Below are 21,007 nucleotides of genomic sequence, written 5' to 3' on the forward strand. Positions count from 1 at the left end.
AGACTGCAGAAATAAGTATTCAAAATACGAATGAGTATTATGTTCTGTGTACAATGTTTCAATATGTAGAACTGTGGCTAAGAGGTGCATCTGTGTGACTGGGATCCATAAATCAGGGTAATGTATCAGCTAATGTGCTCTAATTCACATCAAGTGTGGATAACTAAATAGGCAGCGGTATGTCTCATATTGGACTAAAAAAGGAATTTATTTCATACCATTTATCTTCTGGATTACATATGCAGTTGTTGTGTTTTGTTTTTTTAATTGGGAGGAAAGAAACAAGAAAAATAATTAATAAATAATTAATTAAATTAATTAAAATTATTAATGCTGCCACCAGTCAGCTGAACCAGCAGAGAACTTGAAACTGTTTTAAAACAGCTCAAAAAAGATGTGACTACTTCATGAGGAAAACAGTTGGATGCAAGTTCTCCTGGAAAGAAAGAATTGAAAAATCTTTTCAGAATTGGTGATAGTTTTTACTGGTATTTCAACAGAAAACAGAGAAATAAATAGTTAGCCTGTTCAGTGTTGACCTCCTTGGAGCACCAATCATTACTAGTGAAGTTTGGAAAGTGGCAGTTTGTGAGTACAAATTCATCATTGCCATTAACAGTCCCTTGTAAAAGCTGTTTCAGCAGACCAAATTCACTAGTTAACGGATGCTTATTTAATTTTCTTTCATTCAGCCTCTTACATGGAACTTAAAAGCACTCCAAACCACAACAGAAATTCAGAAGTTGAAAAGGGAAGAGATGTGCATTTACAGTTTTCTCTTTTATCATTGCAGAGTCACTCTGTAGTTTCTGTCTCATGCCCAGCAGTCAGTCTGCAGGTAAAAAAACCCTGCAAGCCCACGTAACAGTTTTGAATTAAATGAGTATAAGTTGGTAACTTGAGCTTGCAAAATAGCGTCTTGGCCATAGATTTTGTCTGAAAGTAATTCCAGTTTAATTTTATAGAAAGGGCTTCATTTTGTAGAGATCACTTCTCCTTCGTTTCTTCTCATATTGCTGAAATTCTTATGCTTAGAGCTCTTTAAAAGAACTGATAAAACTTTGAATGATACTTTAAAAATGAAGCGAATGCTGTGGGTTCCAATTGAAGAAAGCACTATGATTAAAGGGTTTAAAACATGTTTTTGTATTTTTTTACCATCATTTAAATATTCTTTTGAGAAAATGCATATGGATTCTGCATTTTCAGTTGTAGATGTGGTTTATCTGAAACTTAGAGATATATGATGCATTTTGTTGGTGAAGTATTCTGCTCCTGAAGTTAATGTTCTTTGATTTGTTTGAAATTGATAATACATGTTGTTCTGTTCTTTATTGCAGAAATGTTTGTGTTGTTTAAGTCATCAGCTTGATTCAGATATGCACTTGTAAGAAAAGGAGAAAGGGTAAATGATCCCTCTTGCCTTTTGAGGTGGTCATATTTGAGTTATGTTGGCAGGACTGAGTGAAGAATCTTGTGTTATTAACAGTCCTGAATCTGCTTTGTGAACTCATAATGGTTCTTGCCTGTGGGATTTTCAATCCAGCTTTCACCAATGCTTTGTTCATTTGATAGTAAATGAACAAAATGAGAGATTTTCATGGGTTTCTGCCACTAAATTGGTGGTTTATCTGCTTTTGTTGGGAAAAAAAAGCCACAACAATATTAACATTTGTTTATAGTAAACTTAGTATTTCACTCAGCTGTGTAAGAATACCCTTTTGATTCATTTTAAGCAAAACTGTATCCCACATACCAAGCTTTTAGAAGTGATATACGTGAAGCTCTTAGATTTCAGTAATTCCATTTAGCAAACGTTTTGTTGACTTTGATAAATGTTAACTTTGTTTCTTCCCAGGCTGCCAAAGGATGTGTTGGCAACAGAACCACTGAAATATGCTGATCAACTTCCTGTGGCTCAGATAATACACCAGGTAAGCCTTTCTATGTTGAGGAATTTCTTTGAGGAATAAACAACATCTGTAATATTCTAACTGCTTTTCTAGGTCATGCAAAGTCAGTGTGCTCATGCTGGAAGTATGTAAAAACAACACGCTCTTGTTCAGATGACAACCATTAAATTATAAAAGGCTTATTCAGAATGTGGCAATGAAATGATAACTTGCTGTATGACACAGTTGTCACTTCAGAGGTTACTGTTAAAATTGTTGTATGTACTGATGTTAAAGAAAAAAAAAAAGATCCACAAATTTTGTCTAATTTGCATGTTTCCTAAATCATATTCCTGCTCCCCTCAAAAGCACACAAACAGTAGAATCACTCTTGTGGAATTATGAAGCATTGAGAGGGGAAAATAATGTCCCCTTCTGAATGAGGTGTTTGCAGTTTTTCTGCTTCCAACTGCAGCAGTGTCATCATGCTTTCTGCTTTGCACAGGCCTTTGTTTGCTTTTTGTTTTTTGCAATGGAAAACAGAGATTGAGATTTTGCCTAGATTTTACCTACTGTGTCCTTACTTCAAATCAATGCTTTTCCACTGATTCAGATAGTCAAATGAGGGAGTTGGGGCTGGAATTGAAAAGCAGGCTACATTTTTAATTATAGCATGGCTAATTTTAGTTAACTTATGGCAAGAAGGGAGGAAGAGATCTTTCTTCTGTAGAAGATTCTATAATCCCTTCTTGCTCTTTTCTCAAAGTTCAAATTCTGACACACAGTCCATCCTGCTGATAGATGAGATGCCCAGACTTTATACATATGTCTTCTGAAGCCTGATTGCTGGCTGTTAGCCACTGTGGGCTCTGCCTACTTTATGGAAAGACCAGAGACTAAGTAACATCCATAAAACTTGTGACATACTGCAAAACCTGAATATTGAGACTTTGTATCTCTGTTCTTGATGATGTTTTAAAGAAAGCAAAATGACTTGTTCTGTTGCAGTCAATTGGAATTTTCTCTCAGAATTTTATTTTTGAACTTTGTAGATGCTAATCCTAATCCTGCTTCAGGGGTGGATAATTCTGATATCCCTAGTTTAGGAACGAATAGGTCAGATTACTGTTTTCCTAATAGTATCTCAGCTGTATGGAATCTTTCAAGTAATCAGGTATATAGTGAAAGAGCTGAAAGCTGGGGAACATTATGACAGTTTCCCATGGAAGAGAAAAAATGGTACAGTCCACCAACTCTTTTGAGACTACAAAAACTTCCATCCTGGAAACTGGGAGAGGATATTGATTAGGATGGGAATAAGCCAGATAAGCAATATTAAATAAAGCTGGATTGAACACGAGGATCAGCAGGAAGAAATGTCCAAATGTATAAGTTACTTACAAAATCCTGTTAGTAATGATTATTGTTACAGGTCTTTCCAATACCTTTGTCAGTTGATGTTTATGAGCAGTTGTGTTCCATGCTGCAGGCAGAGATAGTTTTACCTTGAAGGAAACACAGGCTCTATTTTAAAACTTTAAAATGTACAGGTCTTTTCAGCAAGATGTAAGCACAAGGGATTTAAAAACTTTAGGCTGAAATCTGCACCTCTGGGAGGAATATCTGATGTGTTCAGAACATGGAAGATTGGAAATCAGGACCAGTTTGTATGTCAGGAAATCCCTGGTGTTGTCAGGGCTTCAAATGACCCAACAGCCCGCAAATGTCACATTTAAAATTCTGCCTTCATGCCTGACTCTCAGCATAAATGAATTAAACAGCAGAGCAAGCAGCCAGTCAATATGTTCTTAACAGTGAGAGTGAGCAATGAAACAGTTAGCGGGTTGTTTGGAATCAGTAAATAGAAACTGCACAGAATATCTCACCTAGAGAAAAATCTCAAATAGGAAACAGAATTAACCTTTTAAGATGGTTGACCAGATGAAATGTCATAGTAATATTTTTACAACATTAGGTGGGTAATAACCAAGGAACGGTTCATTTAGCTACTGTGTATTATACTATAATAATAGAATATTACACTGTGGAAAGGCAGAAATGTGGTTTTATAGCAAACAGACAAGAATATATAACAAATTTACCAGTAACGTAGGTCTGGTCCACACGAAGCAGCAAGTCAGTCCTAACATAACTAGAAATGTCTTTGATGTAAGAAACAGAATAAAATGGCCATTGTTTAGCTATTATGTCAGGAATCAGGCATCATGTCCTGATTTTATTTGTCATCGCTGCCCTTTTTCAGCCTCTTAGCTAAAGTCAGCTAAGCATACTCATCTTCATGTGTGCCAGTGAATTAGCATTTCTGAGTTTATAATGCATTGTTTCTGAGGGACCTTTGATAATTGGAACGTAATGCAAGGACCATGTTCGGTTTGTAAAAACAAATATTTCTGTTTTACTTTGAAAGTAAAAGAGAGAAGAAAAAAAAACTAACAAGAGAAAAAACAGTGAATACTGTTTGTGGTGTTAATCTTTATCCAAAGTTAATCACTGTGTTAATTCTGGGACTTTTTTTCATGTTAACCTGTCTGTGTCTTACCACTAGTTAGGAACAGGAGTGAAGATCGCAGATGATTCTGTTGCATAAGTCAGGATTTGTATTATGGCATAAATACGTAGAAGGAAAACAGAAACATTTAAGCTGTTTCTAGACTTGTATCAAAATCAAACAGTTGTAAATGAAATAAATAGTTTTCTCCATTTTGGAAAGGAAAAAAAAGAAAGAAAGAAAGAAAAAGATGTGTATTTAACTTAAGTTTAAAAAGAAATAAAATACCAGGTGAGGAATATGGTCATTAACACATACTTCAGAAATGGGAACAGTTAAGCTTTCAGAGGAATACCCACGTAGGGTAGCCTTTTAAAACGAGATTCTTTGTGTACATTAATGTGTGCAATGCTGCTGCTTCATAGAATTAGTTTGTGAAAAATAAGGCCAAGAGCGGGATAGAAAAGAGGGAACAATTCTGCATTTGTCTTTAGTGAAAATGGGTCTATTGAAAGAATAAGCAAAACTGCGTTTGAGCGTTTGAGAAGATTATTTTCATATATCATTACGGATATTCATTGCCGGGCCTCCAATTTAGCATGGTATTTTAATAAAAGTACTTAACTTCAGTGACAGTGCTCATGCTATGAATGTCACTATGCAGTAATATATTTTGCCTAACTGAGATTTAGGATATTGAAGAGATTTAAATTGTTACAGGTGTCTTACTGATGGAAGAGTGTTTTATTGATGAAAGGCATATTTCATTGGATAAATGCCAGATTTTCCTGATGTTATAATTGAAAACAAAATGAAACAGCAAATTCAGAATAGAATCAGCTTGTATACATATTTATTATAGTCCGTGGTAAAATATTAAGCAGATAAATTAACACGCTGTTAAAACAGGATGATATTTCAGGAAACCAACTTCTTACTCTTGGCAGGAACTGCACAATTAACTTAAAAATTGACTTAGTTTAGAGTTCCAGATGTACATAAAAAGAAAGGGTTACTGTATGTTTTCTCATGTGGGGGAATGCATGAGAAAATGTTGTGATAATAAAAATAAATAAAAATTAAAGAATCTAATTTTTCGTATTAAAGATTTGAAATCCAATTTCATTTTAATGAAATATGGGGTTAGACAGCACAGGGAGATCTTGAATCCATTTCATTAGCTAGACAAAGGCCTTGCATCGTGTTGCCTTACTCTGGGACACTTGTCTGGCTCAGGTTTTACTTCTGTATTTTGGAGCAGCACCAGTAGCATACTTAGTATGGTGCTGTGCTCTTATCACTGCTGCTTCCTATGGCCTTTTTGGAGTACGCCAAGAACAGCGATGTGTTGTGATGTTCATGCCTCTCTGTAGTGGACTAGAGGTGAAAAAAGCTGTTTCTGATGCATGTCAGGAAACTCTGTGGATGCCTCCTTCCTCACCAGCTGACCCAAGCTCCCTTTAGGGCTCCATTCGCGTGCAGAACTAAGTCCAACTGTGCTGCACATCTTTTGCTGAACCAGCCCTTCATCTAGGGTTCTTGGAGTGTGTTGAAGTTAGCAGATAGTGTGTTTTAATATGATTTTTGGGGGCAGATTTATTTCTCATTTTCTCATGAATTCTGTAACCTAGTGGCAGTTTGCCTGCATTTTACAGCTCTCATGGATGCGGTATGAACTGGAATTATAACTGGATGTTATCTACTAAATAAGAACTTCCTTTTTTTTCCCCCAGATGAGATACATAACATGGATTAAATTTCTCTCACTGTTGCGTAAGTTAGAAATTATTTAAATTTGTTTTGGCTTCATTTAATGCTACTTTGGATGAAATTCTCTGCTCAGAAAGAGCAAAACAAACCTTCTGTCAGAAGCTGTTACTGCACTTTTTTGCCAGCTACCGAAACTACTATGTCACAGGGCAGCAAAGACCTTCCTGCCAGCACTGTGCAGTGTGATGCATGTAGTTGTGTGGATGCTTACATCCCAGTGCTTCTTCTAATGTTAAGGATGATTAAATAAACTTAGAGTAGCAGAATTATGATGTGTGTATGTGAGCCATGCAATGTATGTGACGTGTACTGTTAAATCTAGAGAACGTGTGTTATTATTTTAATAGTTATATTTTCTATTAATAATTTACAAAAATAAACAAAATAACTTAGGAGTGGAATAGTCTCATCCCAAGAAATCACCAAACACATTCTTGCCTTGGTTATAACTGTTACAGATCTTTAATGGCAAAGCATTAGACCTAGCAACACTTTCAGACAGTTCTTCGTGTATAATTACTGCAGCACCAGTGATGATGCTCAGTACCCTCTGTGTAAGCCATTAGTGTAAGCAAGACTCTTTTTACCCTCAGTCAGAAGTCTCCTAAGCGATGGCATAGTACTCCTGGAACAGAGCATATTTCTAAGCGTGGCATAAAGTATTTTTGTAAAAAAAATAATAATATTGAAATATACTTTTTTTTATGTGCTGCTGTTTTTCTCATCTGTTCTTCCTGATCACAGAATACAAAGATATGGAGTTAACATAAATCAGTGATGATCTGCTTTTACAGACAAGGCTTGGTCAGCCAGCTTGGTTTTGTTGTTCTTCACCTGAACATGGTGGGAAACATTCTGGAAGCTGAGACACAGTATAAAGCTGTCTGTTTTCTTCTCTCTTCCCATTAAAGGAGTGTTGCAGGTGATCATTCTCTGCCTATCCAGAATCATTATTTTTCTGTTTCTAAACCACAGGCTTGAAGTTTTGCTTCTTTATCTCTTAATTAAGTTGAGGTATTAGGTGGAATCTCTCAGTCCTTGAGACACAATAAAGATCACTATTTTGGAATTATTTTTCTTTCAGATGCTGCTTTCTAAATCTTAAAAATTTAGCAGTAATTACGAGAAACTTCATTTCCATAAGGATTGCCTACCAAAATATTCATGCATGGGGAATTCTTCCTTTGTCTGCACACAACACTGCTTGTTAGAGCCAGAGAGAAAGCATTAGTTTTTCTGTTGCTGACTGAGCATTACAGGGGAACTGAATGTAGTATTAAATTCTTCCAATTAGAACTGAATACAATGGGTTGAATGAGTAAATGCACTGAAAGGGAGCTCGCGTGAGGCACCTAACAGTCAGTTGTGGGGTTCTTGCTCTTAACCATTTCCTGGTAGAAATCCAACATTGAATGTTTTCTGTAAGCCAGAGAGGGGTGACCTGTCCCAGCTGCCCAGAGGCACTGGAGATTGAAAATGGTTATTTTTTTCTTGCTATAAGAGTTGCAAGACGTGTTTCAGCCTGGCTTGACTGCAGAATTTCTGAGGTCATCTCAAGTAGGTGGTAGAAGCCCAAACTGGCAAAGCATATGTTATGTTCCTTGAAAATGCTTGTATTTCTCATGAGTAGTTGAGAGAGAAACTAATTGTTCCTCTGGAAAGTGGAAATGGAAATAAATTAAAGGCTTTTGTGCATATTATGGGAGTGCTCAGTTTGCTCTTGAGAATACTGGTAATATGAGGCATTATGTGTGAATGTGGTGTCATTCATTTAATGTATTGGGTTTATGAGACATCACTTCCATACGACCAGCATACAGAGCTGCCAGGTATAGTATTAAAATATATGAAAAGTTACCCAGGCAATGAAGTGGCTATAATTGTTAGAGATGCTGTGTTGGAGCTACATTTTCCTTAAGACATAGTTTCTGAAATAATTTACTTCTAAAGCATTATCTAAGATTAAAAATGAAGGAAGAGGTTCAGGAAGTGACTGTAACATGTCAGGCTTCAGAGAGTGCTGTGTATCTTCTTGGTTTATTCATCAGAACTGCAGGTGAGTGCATCTGGAGGGTCATTAGTAGCTGAATGGCCATAAACTCTAAGAACTGTTTTATTTCTTACATGCCTGATTCAGATGGAAAACACATATGTTATTATTCTGCATGTGTTTCATAATCCTGTATGCACAATCCTTTCAATATATTATATCAGTCTTTATATATTTTATCTTGGCTTTTTTTCTTGATCATGCCATGATCGCCTTTTATTACGCTTTACAGCCTGCCCACTGCCGTGACTTTAAGACAGCGGGTATTGTTTGTACTGTGCTGTAGATATGCTTAGAGCTTTACAGAAAGAGACAGGTTCAAAATTGCTTACAGCTTAAAGTAAACTTCACATAGCAAAATAAAGTTAACAGTGAGAGATTTTGTTTGTAGACTAGCGCCATAAAGGACTGTTATGTTAATCTGTCCTGACTTTCTGCACAAAGTGCATCGATGCTTTGTTTGTAATCTCCCCTTGTTGTGGCTGAATTGAGGTCAGGAAGAGTGACAAAATGAGTGAGCAGAGTAGATAGATGTTTAATCAAAATACTTGAATTATAGGGGGAATATAAATTAGAAGGACAGTAACTACATGTTGGTACATGTTTGTGATTATTGTGAGGTATGCATGATATTGCAGCTGTCATGGAAGGAGCAATATGTGTGTGTCCCAAAGGTCTCAGTTGTTAACGTCATGTGAATTGTTGAGCAGTGCTGCAGATAAAATATCAATACCTACCTTGCTCTGTTTTGGGCAGCTGATATTAGAACTGCTGCTGTTGCTGACAATGTAAGGAAGTTATTTTTAAGCAAGTTATGTGATTTGAGGTTCTTTGCCCACTTTTCTGCTTGTAACAAGCTTTTTGACAAAAGTTCTCCCTGCAGTCACTTTCACTCACAGCAATTATAGTCCTCTATTAAGCTTATACTTTAATTATTTCATCATTCATTGCTTCCATGTGATTCTTCATTTATTTGTTTTGGTAATACACCGATCTCCATTTATTATCATTGGTCATCCATAATCCTGAGTTGTTAGATGTTGGGAGTCTTTTTGGATTTATCTGCACATTTATTTGGTATTCCTTCAAATATTGAGAAAGTGAATACTATTTAGGTCGCTGTGGAGAGTTGCCTCCAGTGGGGATAACTGAATAGGTTTTCAGTGCATAATGGTATGCAAATAATATACTTCTGACTCACATGGGAATAGACTAAATATATGCACAGGCTTTCTGTGACCTTAATAGATTTGTAGGCATCATAACACACCATGTGCGGCTGCAGTATAGCATCTGATGTACAAATATATGAACTGTGGTAGAGGGTAAAGAAAATTATGAAGTAACTCTGTAAATTTAGTATGTGATGCACACACCTTATTGTATCTGGAAGTGCATGCCAGCAATATATCTGATTTACTTTGTAACATAAGCAGTAAGCATAATAATAATCACTGCTAATAAAACAGAAAGTTCTTATGCTTAGAACATACTAATTTGTTACGCTGGTAAAGCTTCTTCATGCGTGACACAAGATGAGACTGAAAACATGCAGGAAAGTGATAAATAAGGTATCCCATTAGATGCTTTTTTACATTTATGATGTTCATGAGGAAAAATAACTTTTATAAATCTTCCTTCTTTTAACTTTGTTTTATATTCCTGTTTCTAGAGCAGCTCAGGAAACAGATGCTGCTTTAAGAAAGCTTTCCTTTAGTGAAGCTTTCTGTGCAGGAGAATTCATTCTTCCTAAAACTTCATTTCACTTAAATTAACTTGTATTTCCACTGAGGATGGCTTATATTAAGCACAAAGGGAGGCTTAGCGGTTTAGACTTCCATCAAATAAACCGCATAACTAAAAAGAGGAGATGCCAAGTCTCATACTCTTGTACTTGAAAGTATTGTGTTCCTGCTTGTGGGAACTTGAGATTAGTAAAATTATAAAGGCTTTGCATTAAAAACAGGGAGATAGAATTAATTTTTGCTTAAGCAGGGAAGTGTCAGAAGCCTATTATGGTAATTTTTCAATTTTGTCTTAACTGTTCACACATTTTAAAATAGTTGTACAATTGAGCAGAGACATAATTGGTGTGTTGTGGTTTCTTTTTTATTTCTTGTCCTTGGGCCATCATAAAACATAGCTGAGGTGCACTTAGAGGCTGGGGAGAAGTAGGTGTGCTAATTAAGTAGTTGACAGTTTTCATATCATAGTGAGAAAATTTGCCTAATGGATTGAAATAGTTTTATAAGAATGGTTCCCTATTCTTAATTATGTCCAAGTGCAAAATATTGATATCAGATGAAGACAGCTAAGCCACTAAACATTTAGTGTGAACGTGCAATTTCTAGCAATAGAATTAGGGATTGTAGAGTCTGTCATGCTTGTTACTATCATGGTAAGCAGCAGCAGTAAAACTCTTTATGAAAACATGTTACTTCAATAGTTTGATTCGTTGCCTTTCTATATAGGCATTGATTCTATTAAAGATGCTGAAAATATCAAAGAATGCAGAGCTATTGCACTCATTTTGTTAATCGTTATGGAATTAAATTTTCAATCTTGTCTGTATCATAACACCTAATGGTACAGCTAATTGCAGTGACTGTGTTGAAGAAGTGTTTCGTAGCTGAGAATGCGCTCTATTAAATTGTGTTATGGTGCTCTTTGTATCGGTTGTGGTTTCCATGGAAATAAATAGGAGGCAGTACTTCCAGAGCGACCTTTGTAGATGAGGCCCTATGCAATTCCTCTGGACTCAGTGCAGCTCAGGCAAGCTGAACAGTGTAGGAGGGGACCTTGTTAGATCCACAGGCAAAGGGCAAAGTATTTGTTAAAAAGATTGCTTACTCCTGATTGCACTGGATATAAAAATAACGTTAGCGTGTTTTTGGTGAAGGCTTGTACAATTTGAGCGTAAGACTACAGTCTGTGCTTTGTTTTACCCGTCACTGAAGATGTGCAGGATCAGAACCTTTCTATAGGAAACAGATTACTGCAGTTACGGTAGATTGTCCAAGATGCAAAATTTAATTCCAGTTTTCTGGTGTCAGTTCAGTGCTCTGTAATGCTTCAGTTTCTCACATACCTTGTATGGTTTCTTTAATTAATGTTTGTACTGTTTACAAGTGAAAGTTTCTCTCCTAGACAGCGTTTATTTCAGTGAATAGTAAAATTAACAGCAGCAGTTCTCTGTTTTTTTGGGCTTTTTTTTCATTCTATCTGCTATATTTCTTCTCAGCATATGCAGAACAAGAAGTAGCTGTTAGAATAAGCTCACATTGGTAAGGACAGAATATGAATGTTATCAATTTTAGCTTGACATATTTTGTAGCGCTGCCTGTGATGGTAGATACTTTGCTGAACATTTTTCCTCAGGTGATGGCACTGTTAGCTCCAAATATATTCACACATTTATCCCACTTAACCGTGTAAGCTTAGTGAGGTGTTCTTGGTGATATTTTGTGTTAAGTTAATTATAGTTTGTTTACCCTTCAGTAGCGTGCTGTGAGGAGCATGGCAGTGTAGCTCACAAGCTCTTGACAGGACTGATGAATGGCTGGAGATAGAGATATTGGCAGGCTGCTCTCTGGTGCTCTGTCTGGAATTGTTTTCCTAAATAATTCAGAGAGTTGAAATTTGATGAAATCATTTCCATTTTAAGAATGGGTGAAAGGGGTAAATAAATGAAGACTCCAGGAATGGGAGAGCTCTGATCGTGTTATTGAGCAGATAAGACAGCATCTTTTCTCATTGTTCTCCTGTCAGTCCTTTGTATGTGTGTGTGTGCAGTTCAGCTTCCTGCAGGCACTTTTGTTATCCTTTACCCATCACTGTGTGGCACCTGCCCATAGCCGCTCTGCTCCTGGCACCCTTCCCTCACATGTTGGCTGTTGTCTCTTGTTGACCCAGTGTTTCTGGAGAAACCCAGCTCCAGCACAGGGACGCTGTGAGCTAGCCAGGGATCCCATGTTCTTAGGAGGATTGTGTAGGAGTTCTGCAAGGCCATCTGCAAACAAAGGGCTATCAGACCATATCAGACCACTAGTACTTACATGGGGCTGAGTGACAGTGTGGCACAAGTAGGGCGGTAACCAGCGGTTAGTTTGTGTAGTAGGAAGCTGAAGGGGAACTGGTTTGCTATTAAATATGAAGATCTGTGGTTTAATCTTTTTAAAGGACTTACCTTTCAGAACAATGCTGGTACTGCACATACCACATATATTTATCTATGGGGGTACATGCTCAGCTATACTCATTCATTCTTCCAGAAAGATGGAGCCTCAGGTAGCATCTGACAGATGCATGGTGTCATGCAAATGATATGGGGAACAGGAACACTGAATATTTATGACACCATAAATCTGCCATTCTTTCTCAATGGCATCTGCCAACAAAAACTCTTTGCAGGAATGAATCTCAGGGTCTCTTTGTTTTTTTGACACATCAGGCCTGACATAAATGGCTTTCTGGTGTAGGTCTCATTATGTGCAACCTCTAGGTAAGTTCCTGTATTGCTTCCATGTTTTATGCTTTGTTTTCAAGGTTGTATAGCAGCTAGAACAGCCAAAAGTTTGAGTTGATATTTCAGAATTACTCCTTTTGTTTTTTTTCTTTTCTACTGCTCACAGGGAGAATATACACAACATAAACTTGGGTGAGAATACTTGTCTGGCACAGGAGTGCAAAAATACTGCAAACAACAGTTGCTTTTAAAAGTAGGGTGGTGGTGGGGAACAGATCTATCGGCAGCTGTAGTACACTCATTTCTCACTGAAAATGAAAGTGTGTGGCAGTAGAAACACAGCTATGTTTGATCTTGCTGATATAAATGTGTGGACACTGTTTGCCTCAGTGCTTCTTCCCCTTGTCCATTTTTTTTCTCATGCCTGCCTCTTAACTATAATGCAGTTTTGAGTTGTGCAAGCCACAGCTAGAAAAGCCTGCGTGGGTTTATTGTCACAAAGAGCTCAGGGCAAAGGAGAACTTTGAAAATTAGAGTTGCAGAGATCCCAGAGACGTTTAAAAAATGAGCAGTGAAAAGTACGCTAATAGAGAATATTGATTTGGATTCCAGTTTCTTTAAATGTAGCTGTTAAGGTGTTTGATTAGATTTTGTATTCAATATGACATATTGAGTATAAGATCTAATGTTGTCTAACATCTGTTGTTAATATTGCCTGCCACCTGGAAATGAATGAAGTTACTCATGGGATATCTAGGAAAAAATGTGTGGTTAGAACCATCACTACTACTTTGAAAGGAGTAGTTCAATAATTTATGAACATCGTGGTTTCTCCACATAAACATCATTTGAATATGAGTGATCAAAATTCAGCTTCATAATGGAAGTTTTGAGGCATGCAATTAATTTTATGAGATTAAGGAGAAAAAAAAAACAACCTGCTTCAGAGCCCATTGATTTACAGGTACTTAGAAGGGCTCACCTTGAGGCAGTGACGCCATGGGAAATCCAAGTGGAGATCCCTGGCAGGAGGCAGCAGTGCCTGGTGTGCATCTCCCACATGGGGACTGGATGAGGCCTCTTCTCTGCAGAGCTGGGTTGTTGGTTCTGGTTCTTCTCCCACCGGCTTTGAGTTGCTGTAGCAACAACATCTGTCCTGTAGAAGACTTTGAAACAAAGCTTCCCTAGGGGAAAGTGAGCGGTGTATGTTGCTCCAAAAATAGTTGTGAGTGTGGGTTGGCATGCTTTACACCTTTCTAGCAAATATAAGTACAAGAAAACTTTGCTCCATGGGCAGCCTCTGCAGACCCTTTTCACAACCTTTGTTCTTTTGCAACAGACTTTTCTGTCTGCTTAACCCAACATTTGGGTTGCAGCAGGTGAGTCACTTTTACAGCTGATTGTTTTTGGACGTCCTGGCGATGGAGCTGCAGCCAGTTAGTGCACAATCCTGTTTTCTCACCTCCAGTCAAGAAAGTTTATTACCATGTGCTGAATGTCTTTAGTCTTGTTTTTGCTAATGATCATCTTGTTTAAATTAATTACAAATATTTTTGAGAAGGATGCTGCTTGAAGTAATGGTGGCCAACTTTTAATACCAAGTCTGTTTAATTACTCTGCTCATCTTCTATTTTTGCACGCTTCAGTTGGCATGAAGCTCTGTGTTTGCAAATCTATTTCGTATATCTGATGTGGATTTAAGTGCTCTTTTATGAAAATTATTATCATTACTTCCTAGAAGTATATGAATGAATATGAATTTAAATACAGTTTGCTTTGCAGGCCTTAAATAGATGTGATTTAAAATATATGTATATATTTATAGTTTTTCTTCACCCTGCAGTGTATGCATGCTTCTAAGTATCAGAATGATACATGTAACTGAGCAGGAAAGAGCTCAGCCCTCTTACCTCAGCAGAGTTAAGAGTTCTGCAGTGCTAGTCTACCAGAGATAGATCTGAATCATTACATCTGCTGGTACAGAGCTGTGTTTGTTGGCTTTGGTTGTATCAAATCACCCATCTTGGTTCGGAAGGCCCTATAGCACAATCCCTGTTTACCAGGCATCGTTCATATGAGTGCTGGCTTGTTTGGAATTGAACTGCTCTGGGTCTCAGGTGCTGGGAAGGCTCCTTGTGATTAGAAGTCTATTATGTATTGTGTCAGAGGTTGGAAGATTAATGAATAACCGTTAAACCACTGAAAGCACTTTAAAGCACTATATAATGCTGAGAGATAACACTGAAAGTAGAAAACAGTAAGTGAGCAGCCATATTTGAAGTAGAGGATCATTTCTAATGAGCCCTACAGATTACATATTTTAGAAGGAAATGAAAAACTGAAGCTGTTATAACAGTATTTGTTTTATGGTGATTGTAGAATTTTCAAAGAATGTATTTAAAATGCAGATGTTGGTAATGACATTAATTTACTTTTAGCTGCTATTTTTTTTTTCCCCTCATGTTTTCCATGAGTTTTTGTTGATGAATGAACTTTCTTCACCATTTTATTAACATTGGAGATATCAGTAATCATGGCACTATGGTTAATAAATACAAACCAGGAGATTAGACAAAAATGCTTTAAATTATTTTGCAGATTAACAGGAACTGCTTGTTCTCCTATGACTTTAATCTTGCTGTGGGCACAAAAGAGGATTAAACTATTACTAGATGGCTGAAATTATTTGATTTCCCCCACCCCACTGTGGGGACCACAAATCAAAAGGGTAACCAACAAATTAGAAGTGCATACTTTACTAAAAGCTCTGACAGTGTGTTTTATGCTGTGATTTAATTGTGATGAGTATAAATTTGTTCTGAAATTAAACTTAGTCGTGTGTTTTCTTACAAGAATTGCAGTGATTATGTGGTCTGAAATTGGATTGGATTGGGTTGGATTGGAAAGCCTTGGATTTCAAAGACCTCCATTTTTTTCAGATTTCAGTAATGGTCTTTAACACAGGCCATAACGTAAAGCAATAGAAATATTCATTCAAACAGAGAATGACTTTTAAATCTGCACCCTAAAATATGTGACATTTACCTCAGAGACCTGATAATGGTGCAGGACACTGCACTGTCAAGCAGCACATGTGATTTACCTCCTGCTGCTGCTTACCAACCCCTAAGACTGGTAGAGGTGGAGAAATCCACTGAGAGATACACACAGGGCTTCCTCTATAGCTGCAGCTACTACTAGAAAGCCCCAGGATCCAAGGTGGTGTTTTATATCACCTGTTCTGCAGTAAATAGACCAAAACTGGGCTTAGGGCACTTTGAAACTCCAAAGTTTCTCTCTTGAAGCCCCGTTCAGAACAAGGTGTTGGCATAGACGGGAGCATTGGCCTGTCCTTTTCTTGTTTGGGAATGACTGCGTTTCTAGCTGTAATACTGCTATGCTTATACTGTGAGTGTTGCTTTACTGCTGCCATCCAAATGTGGGTTCTGAGCTTTACTTTTCTATACCAGTATTTTATTTGGGACACTGATACAGAGCAGAGTTCTGCTGGAAGTGGACTATAGGATTGAATCATAATGGTATTTATCAAAGTGTTTTCCATGTAATGTTTTAATTCTGTTCTGATCTAACATTATAAATTTAAACCATTCTTAATTTAATTACTACTTCAGCTTCAGTACTTTTTATTTCTTAAATAAAACTCATTTTAATTGCAATAGCAAGTACTGTATGTTTTACAAAACACTTTCAGTGAAAATCTTGGATACTTTCCATTATGGTCCCTGTAGACCCATCCAGTTTGAAAATACACTGTTTTATCCTCTCCTTAATTACAGTACTTGGAGCAACTTTCTGTTAACTGTTTCTTAAGTTCCCGGAATAATGAGTCTACTAGAACTAAAGACAGTGCAACAGAAAACTGTTCACAGGAGGAAGCTTGCTGTTGCTTAGCTACCTATCTTCTTAATTTGGAATCTCCAGCAATTCAATAACGACTAGCCCTTAAGCTGCTGAATGTATTTGTGACGCATTGTGCCATTTCTGTGTGCGTTTCACCTGTGTGTTACAGCTATTATTGCGGGGAGGAAAGGGGCGTTTATCATGGGGTTGTATTGTAGCAGAAATCACAAAACCTAAATATGAGCAGTCTTTGGTAAAGTTCATATGTGGGTACTGCTACACTGAAATGCAGAGTGGTCTGAGTCAGTGCTGCTCAAGATCAGCCCCAAATAAGGGAAAGTTAGGCAGAATTTTGGAGTTATGAAACCTGCAGTCTTTTAGTAATATACAATCTCACATCAATGTAGGCATAGTAAAGGTACATAATTAATTGCAAATTAAAGAACTGCAACACTTAATGGTTTTTTTGTCCATGTAGCATTTTATTGTGAGTGAGAAAATGCCTGGCTTTCAAAAATTACTGTTCAGAGGAAGTTGCTAGAATAAGATGCTGAATTAGGCCATGTTCTTATGTTAAATATTGATTTATTATTGTAATGTAAGAATTTAGAAGAAACTTCATGTTCACTTATGCTTTCTAATCAATACAAAGTGACAGTTTATCTAGGGATTGCTTTTGGCCGCAGTACTGGTATTCCTTCAGCTCTTGCAGGTATGGTTTAATGGCTTAGATATGGATCTGTGTAAACCCTTTTCAGGTATTCATAAGGTTTTGATGTCTGCATGTCGCTAATGGAAAATACTGGCATATTTCAATATAATTTTGTGCTCAATTAACCTCACTATTGACTTACAGATGTACAACAGAGTTGCATTTCTTTGCCCTTTTATTGTGGTTAAGTATTTATGTGCAGATTCCAGTCTTCATCTGTAAAAACTTTTTTGTTCTGATAATTTATTTCCAAGATGACCAAGCTCTTGTACAGCTTCAGATGCTTCCTGGGGCACTTTCATGTTTTAAACAGTAAGGTATCCTTCATGATTTAACACTGCATCACATGGCTTTAAGCTGATTATTGCTATGCCCTTGATGTCCCAGTGTAGAGACATGACTGCACTAGCCTTTGTTTCCTTGTGGAATTTCCTGGAGCAGCCTTTAGCACATGGTGTGACAGAATGTAAAACCATACCCATAGATCACCTTATAAATATTTATTCATATAAATTCTTTAAAGAAATTAAATTACGTGATCTATACAAAATAGGAGAGAGAGGCTTTTAGTGTCACTGACTGCAAATTGAAGTCATTTGTCTAGAAGGGTCAGGTGCCACTTTGTGGTAAGGAATTTGTCTGAGATCCAAGAAAGGGAAGATTGATAGTACAAAGAGATTGATGAAACGGGCACTGCAATATGCATATGAAGTTATGGGTTAATTAGGAGGATTTAAACAAGAAAGTTCCTCTGCGTGGAGAAGTGTCATGTGCTGTTACCGTCAGAAGTGAGGTGTGCTGGCAGCCTGTTTGAACATTCAGAGTTGATTTCCTGAGATCTCTGTGTGGAGATACATGGCTGTGAATAGCAGTGAGGTGGCAAAGTGGCAGTGACGCACCCGTTGAAGCTGATGAGTGCTTCTTAGTAAGCAGTATATGTTGTCTTTGCTTATAACTTAGGTTTTCTTGTTACAAACGTAAATTACAATGCCTGTTGTATGATTCTGGTTTCAGATGAATTGAAATTGTGAGTATTTCTGAGTGTCTGCTCCTTCAGGTGCCTGAGAAGACAAGGCCACTTGTGACCCTTGCTAAGTGCAAGCACAATACTTAAGCAAAAAATCTTAACGTTGTAACTATGGAGGTATCTATGGAGCTTAGCAGATGGAAGCTGAGCAATCCACAAACATTGTTTTCTTCTAGGTAGAAGAGATGTTTTGAACGAACAGACGCTGCAAAGTGCTCCTTTATTGCCTCCAAGTTCACCAGCCACCTGGTATGTTTACTGGAGGACGACAAGGCAAGCTCCTGTAAGCAGATTTGTGCAGAAATTGAAGCAGTACCATCTCTTCACTTAGAGGATTTTAAATCTGACTTAAATGTGATGAAACCAAAATATGCTGAGTGCCCCTTGTGCCTCTTTCTGTTTAAGGACAGAATAGTGCAAATCGTTTAGCAAGGCAGAATAAAATAACACAGCACGCACTTCAGTGTTTATTATTGTAAGAGTAAATCATTTCTGTCTGCACAGAAGATGTGTAAAGCATTGGTGCTGAGGGTAAGAGTTGACATAGGTGTGAGAGACTGAATTATACCTCTAAATACCATAATTCTGATACTTTTGTCACAATATTCTTGACTAAAATTTTGCATTCACATGGATTCATCTTAGCCTTAGAGAGACAGATCTTGGGGCATGCAGCAGCTCTTATCTTCCACAATCCATTTTTCATAGTACGTGGAATATCTGAAATTTTTGTAAATATGAGAAGAGGAAGAAGGAGACAGACGAGTTTTATCTTGCCTTACTGTAAAGTGTGTGATAGAAGAAAGAAAAAAGCATTGCAGTGTAATGCTTTTTACCAAAGATGAAAAAATTGTTGAAGGGACAGGTATTTGAATTGCAGAATATATTTCTCCATTAGGGAAAAGCAGTTAGACTCAATGAGGCCTCTGGGAAATGTGACTGACATTAAAAACAATCCTATTTTGTGTTATGATGCTCCTTTAATAATGAATCTGAGCTTTTTATGTGTTTAGATATGTTTATTTAAATAACTGTGTACAGAAGGAGCAGTAGAAAACATTCAAGGTAATGGAAAAACAACACCTCTTCTCTCACATTTTCAATTCCTGGAACTGTTTTTCGTACTTGCAACATTCTTCTCTTATATTAACATGAGACCAGATAGGAGAAATTCTGTCCGAACAAATGAGTTTGGACATGTCCTGCCACACTGATACCATCAATATCACCGTCAAAGTGGTGTCTCAGGCGCAGTTCTGGTGGCTTTTGGTGGTGCTTTGCCTCCCTGCCTGAGCATCAGCTCACTTCCCATCAGCATTTACACCACGTCAAGAAGATGCTTCTTCATAAGAAATACAGCCTGTGTTTTTCTCTGCAGCCAGGATTTTATTTTTTTTCACTTGATGAAGCCCAGTGCCTGTTTCATATGAAGATGTAACCACTAATTGTTTGGTTTTCTCTCTTTTTGTTTGTTTGTTTCAGAAACCAAAACCAAAGGACTGGCATCCTCCTGGAGGGTTTATTCTAGGACTTTGGGCACTGATTATCATGGTTTTCTTCAAGACATATGGAATCAAACACATGAAGCATATCTTCTAAATTTGAGCAAGCAAGACTATTGCACTGACTGCTACCTTGGATTCACTGGTGTCATCTGAGTTCTCTTTATGTATATTATGGTTGTAGTGAAAAACAGAGTTAGCATCTCACTTCCAAATGTTCTTTTGACATCGTGTCTTCTGCCTTCTTTTTCTGAAGTCTAACACATGGTTATAATATTAGACAAACCTTTTTCTTTTTTTTTTCCCTCCTAATGTTTTAAGCAAATGTTTTATGCTTTCTATTTGACCATCTTCTCTTTCTCATTATATTTAAAAAAGAAGGGTGAACCTCAACATCTTAGCAGACTTTCTGAGGTAGTAATCTAGAAAAATATGGTTTTTTTTCCCTCTGTTAAACGCAGCCCTTAGGCCAGTCCTTTCACCCTAGGCAAGTTTGGATTTAGAATTCTGAGTTGGTGGAAGTGAAACAAAAATACAATGACCTCACTGAATCTGCTTAAAAGAAATGCCAAAAAGAGTGAAACTGTGAGCACGGGGTGACCGCCAAGAGCATGTCGTAGCTGTCATCTTTTTACTCCGTGTGATCTGGATTTGGACGTATTCAGGGTTTTCAGTGCACTGGATTTTTGCATAAAGCAAAACTGACTCTAGGATCAGGATGAAAAATGGTGAAGTGGTACTTTGCATTCGGTAATTTCTGAGCATGTGGAAGATGAGATTTATAATTTAGGTTTTGTAAATTATGTTTGGGCATATTGATTTGTTCTTCTTGGACATGTAATGATGAATGCATGCTAACTGTGTTTTGGCTGTGTAATGCACAGATACTAATAAAGAGAAGAACAAATTTCTGCATGTATAAAAACAGTAAGTGCCAACTAGGTGATGCTCTTGCGGTGTGCTTTTGGAATCTGTTCTCTCTCCTTGTTGTAATAAAGCTGATGCGTACATGGTCTAAAGTTACTAGGAGTTATCTGTAAACACATTATATCAAAGCCAATAGTGTTGTCTTAGAATAGGGTGTTGAGCATTTTCCTATTACACAGAAGATCCAAATCTGAGTGCTTACACTTTTTTATTGTTTTCCGCTTTCCTTTCAGACTGGCTGTGGCATCATAACCTCAGGTAACAGGTAGCAAACTTGTCAGAGACCTGTGTG

General features: G+C 37.3%; 1 protein-coding gene across 4 annotated transcripts in view; it reads left to right on the forward strand.

Moving 5' to 3' along the window:
- The window catches only part of PIGK (phosphatidylinositol glycan anchor biosynthesis class K), a 136,065-nt gene extending 115,258 nt beyond the window's left edge, over positions 1-20,807 (forward strand). For 3 of the 4 annotated variants that reach the window (XM_085511540.1, XM_085511541.1, XM_015870255.3), the window contains 2 exons: positions 1,859-1,934; positions 19,769-20,807. In XM_085511540.1, the coding sequence (XP_085367666.1) occupies positions 1,859-1,934; positions 19,769-19,885 (193 nt within the window). In that variant the 3' untranslated portion in view covers positions 19,886-20,807. Of the gene's footprint in view, positions 1-1,858; positions 1,935-18,462; positions 18,565-19,768 lie in introns of those variants that run through there. The other variant, XM_032446246.2, reaches the window with a different exon arrangement.
- Positions 20,808-21,007: the final 200 nt, after the last annotated feature.

The sequence above is a fragment of the Coturnix japonica genome, chromosome 11 (assembly GCF_054131305.1).
Source record: "Coturnix japonica strain WE chromosome 11, WE-NBRP24, whole genome shotgun sequence".
NCBI classification, from domain to species: domain Eukaryota; kingdom Metazoa; phylum Chordata; class Aves; order Galliformes; family Phasianidae; genus Coturnix; species Coturnix japonica.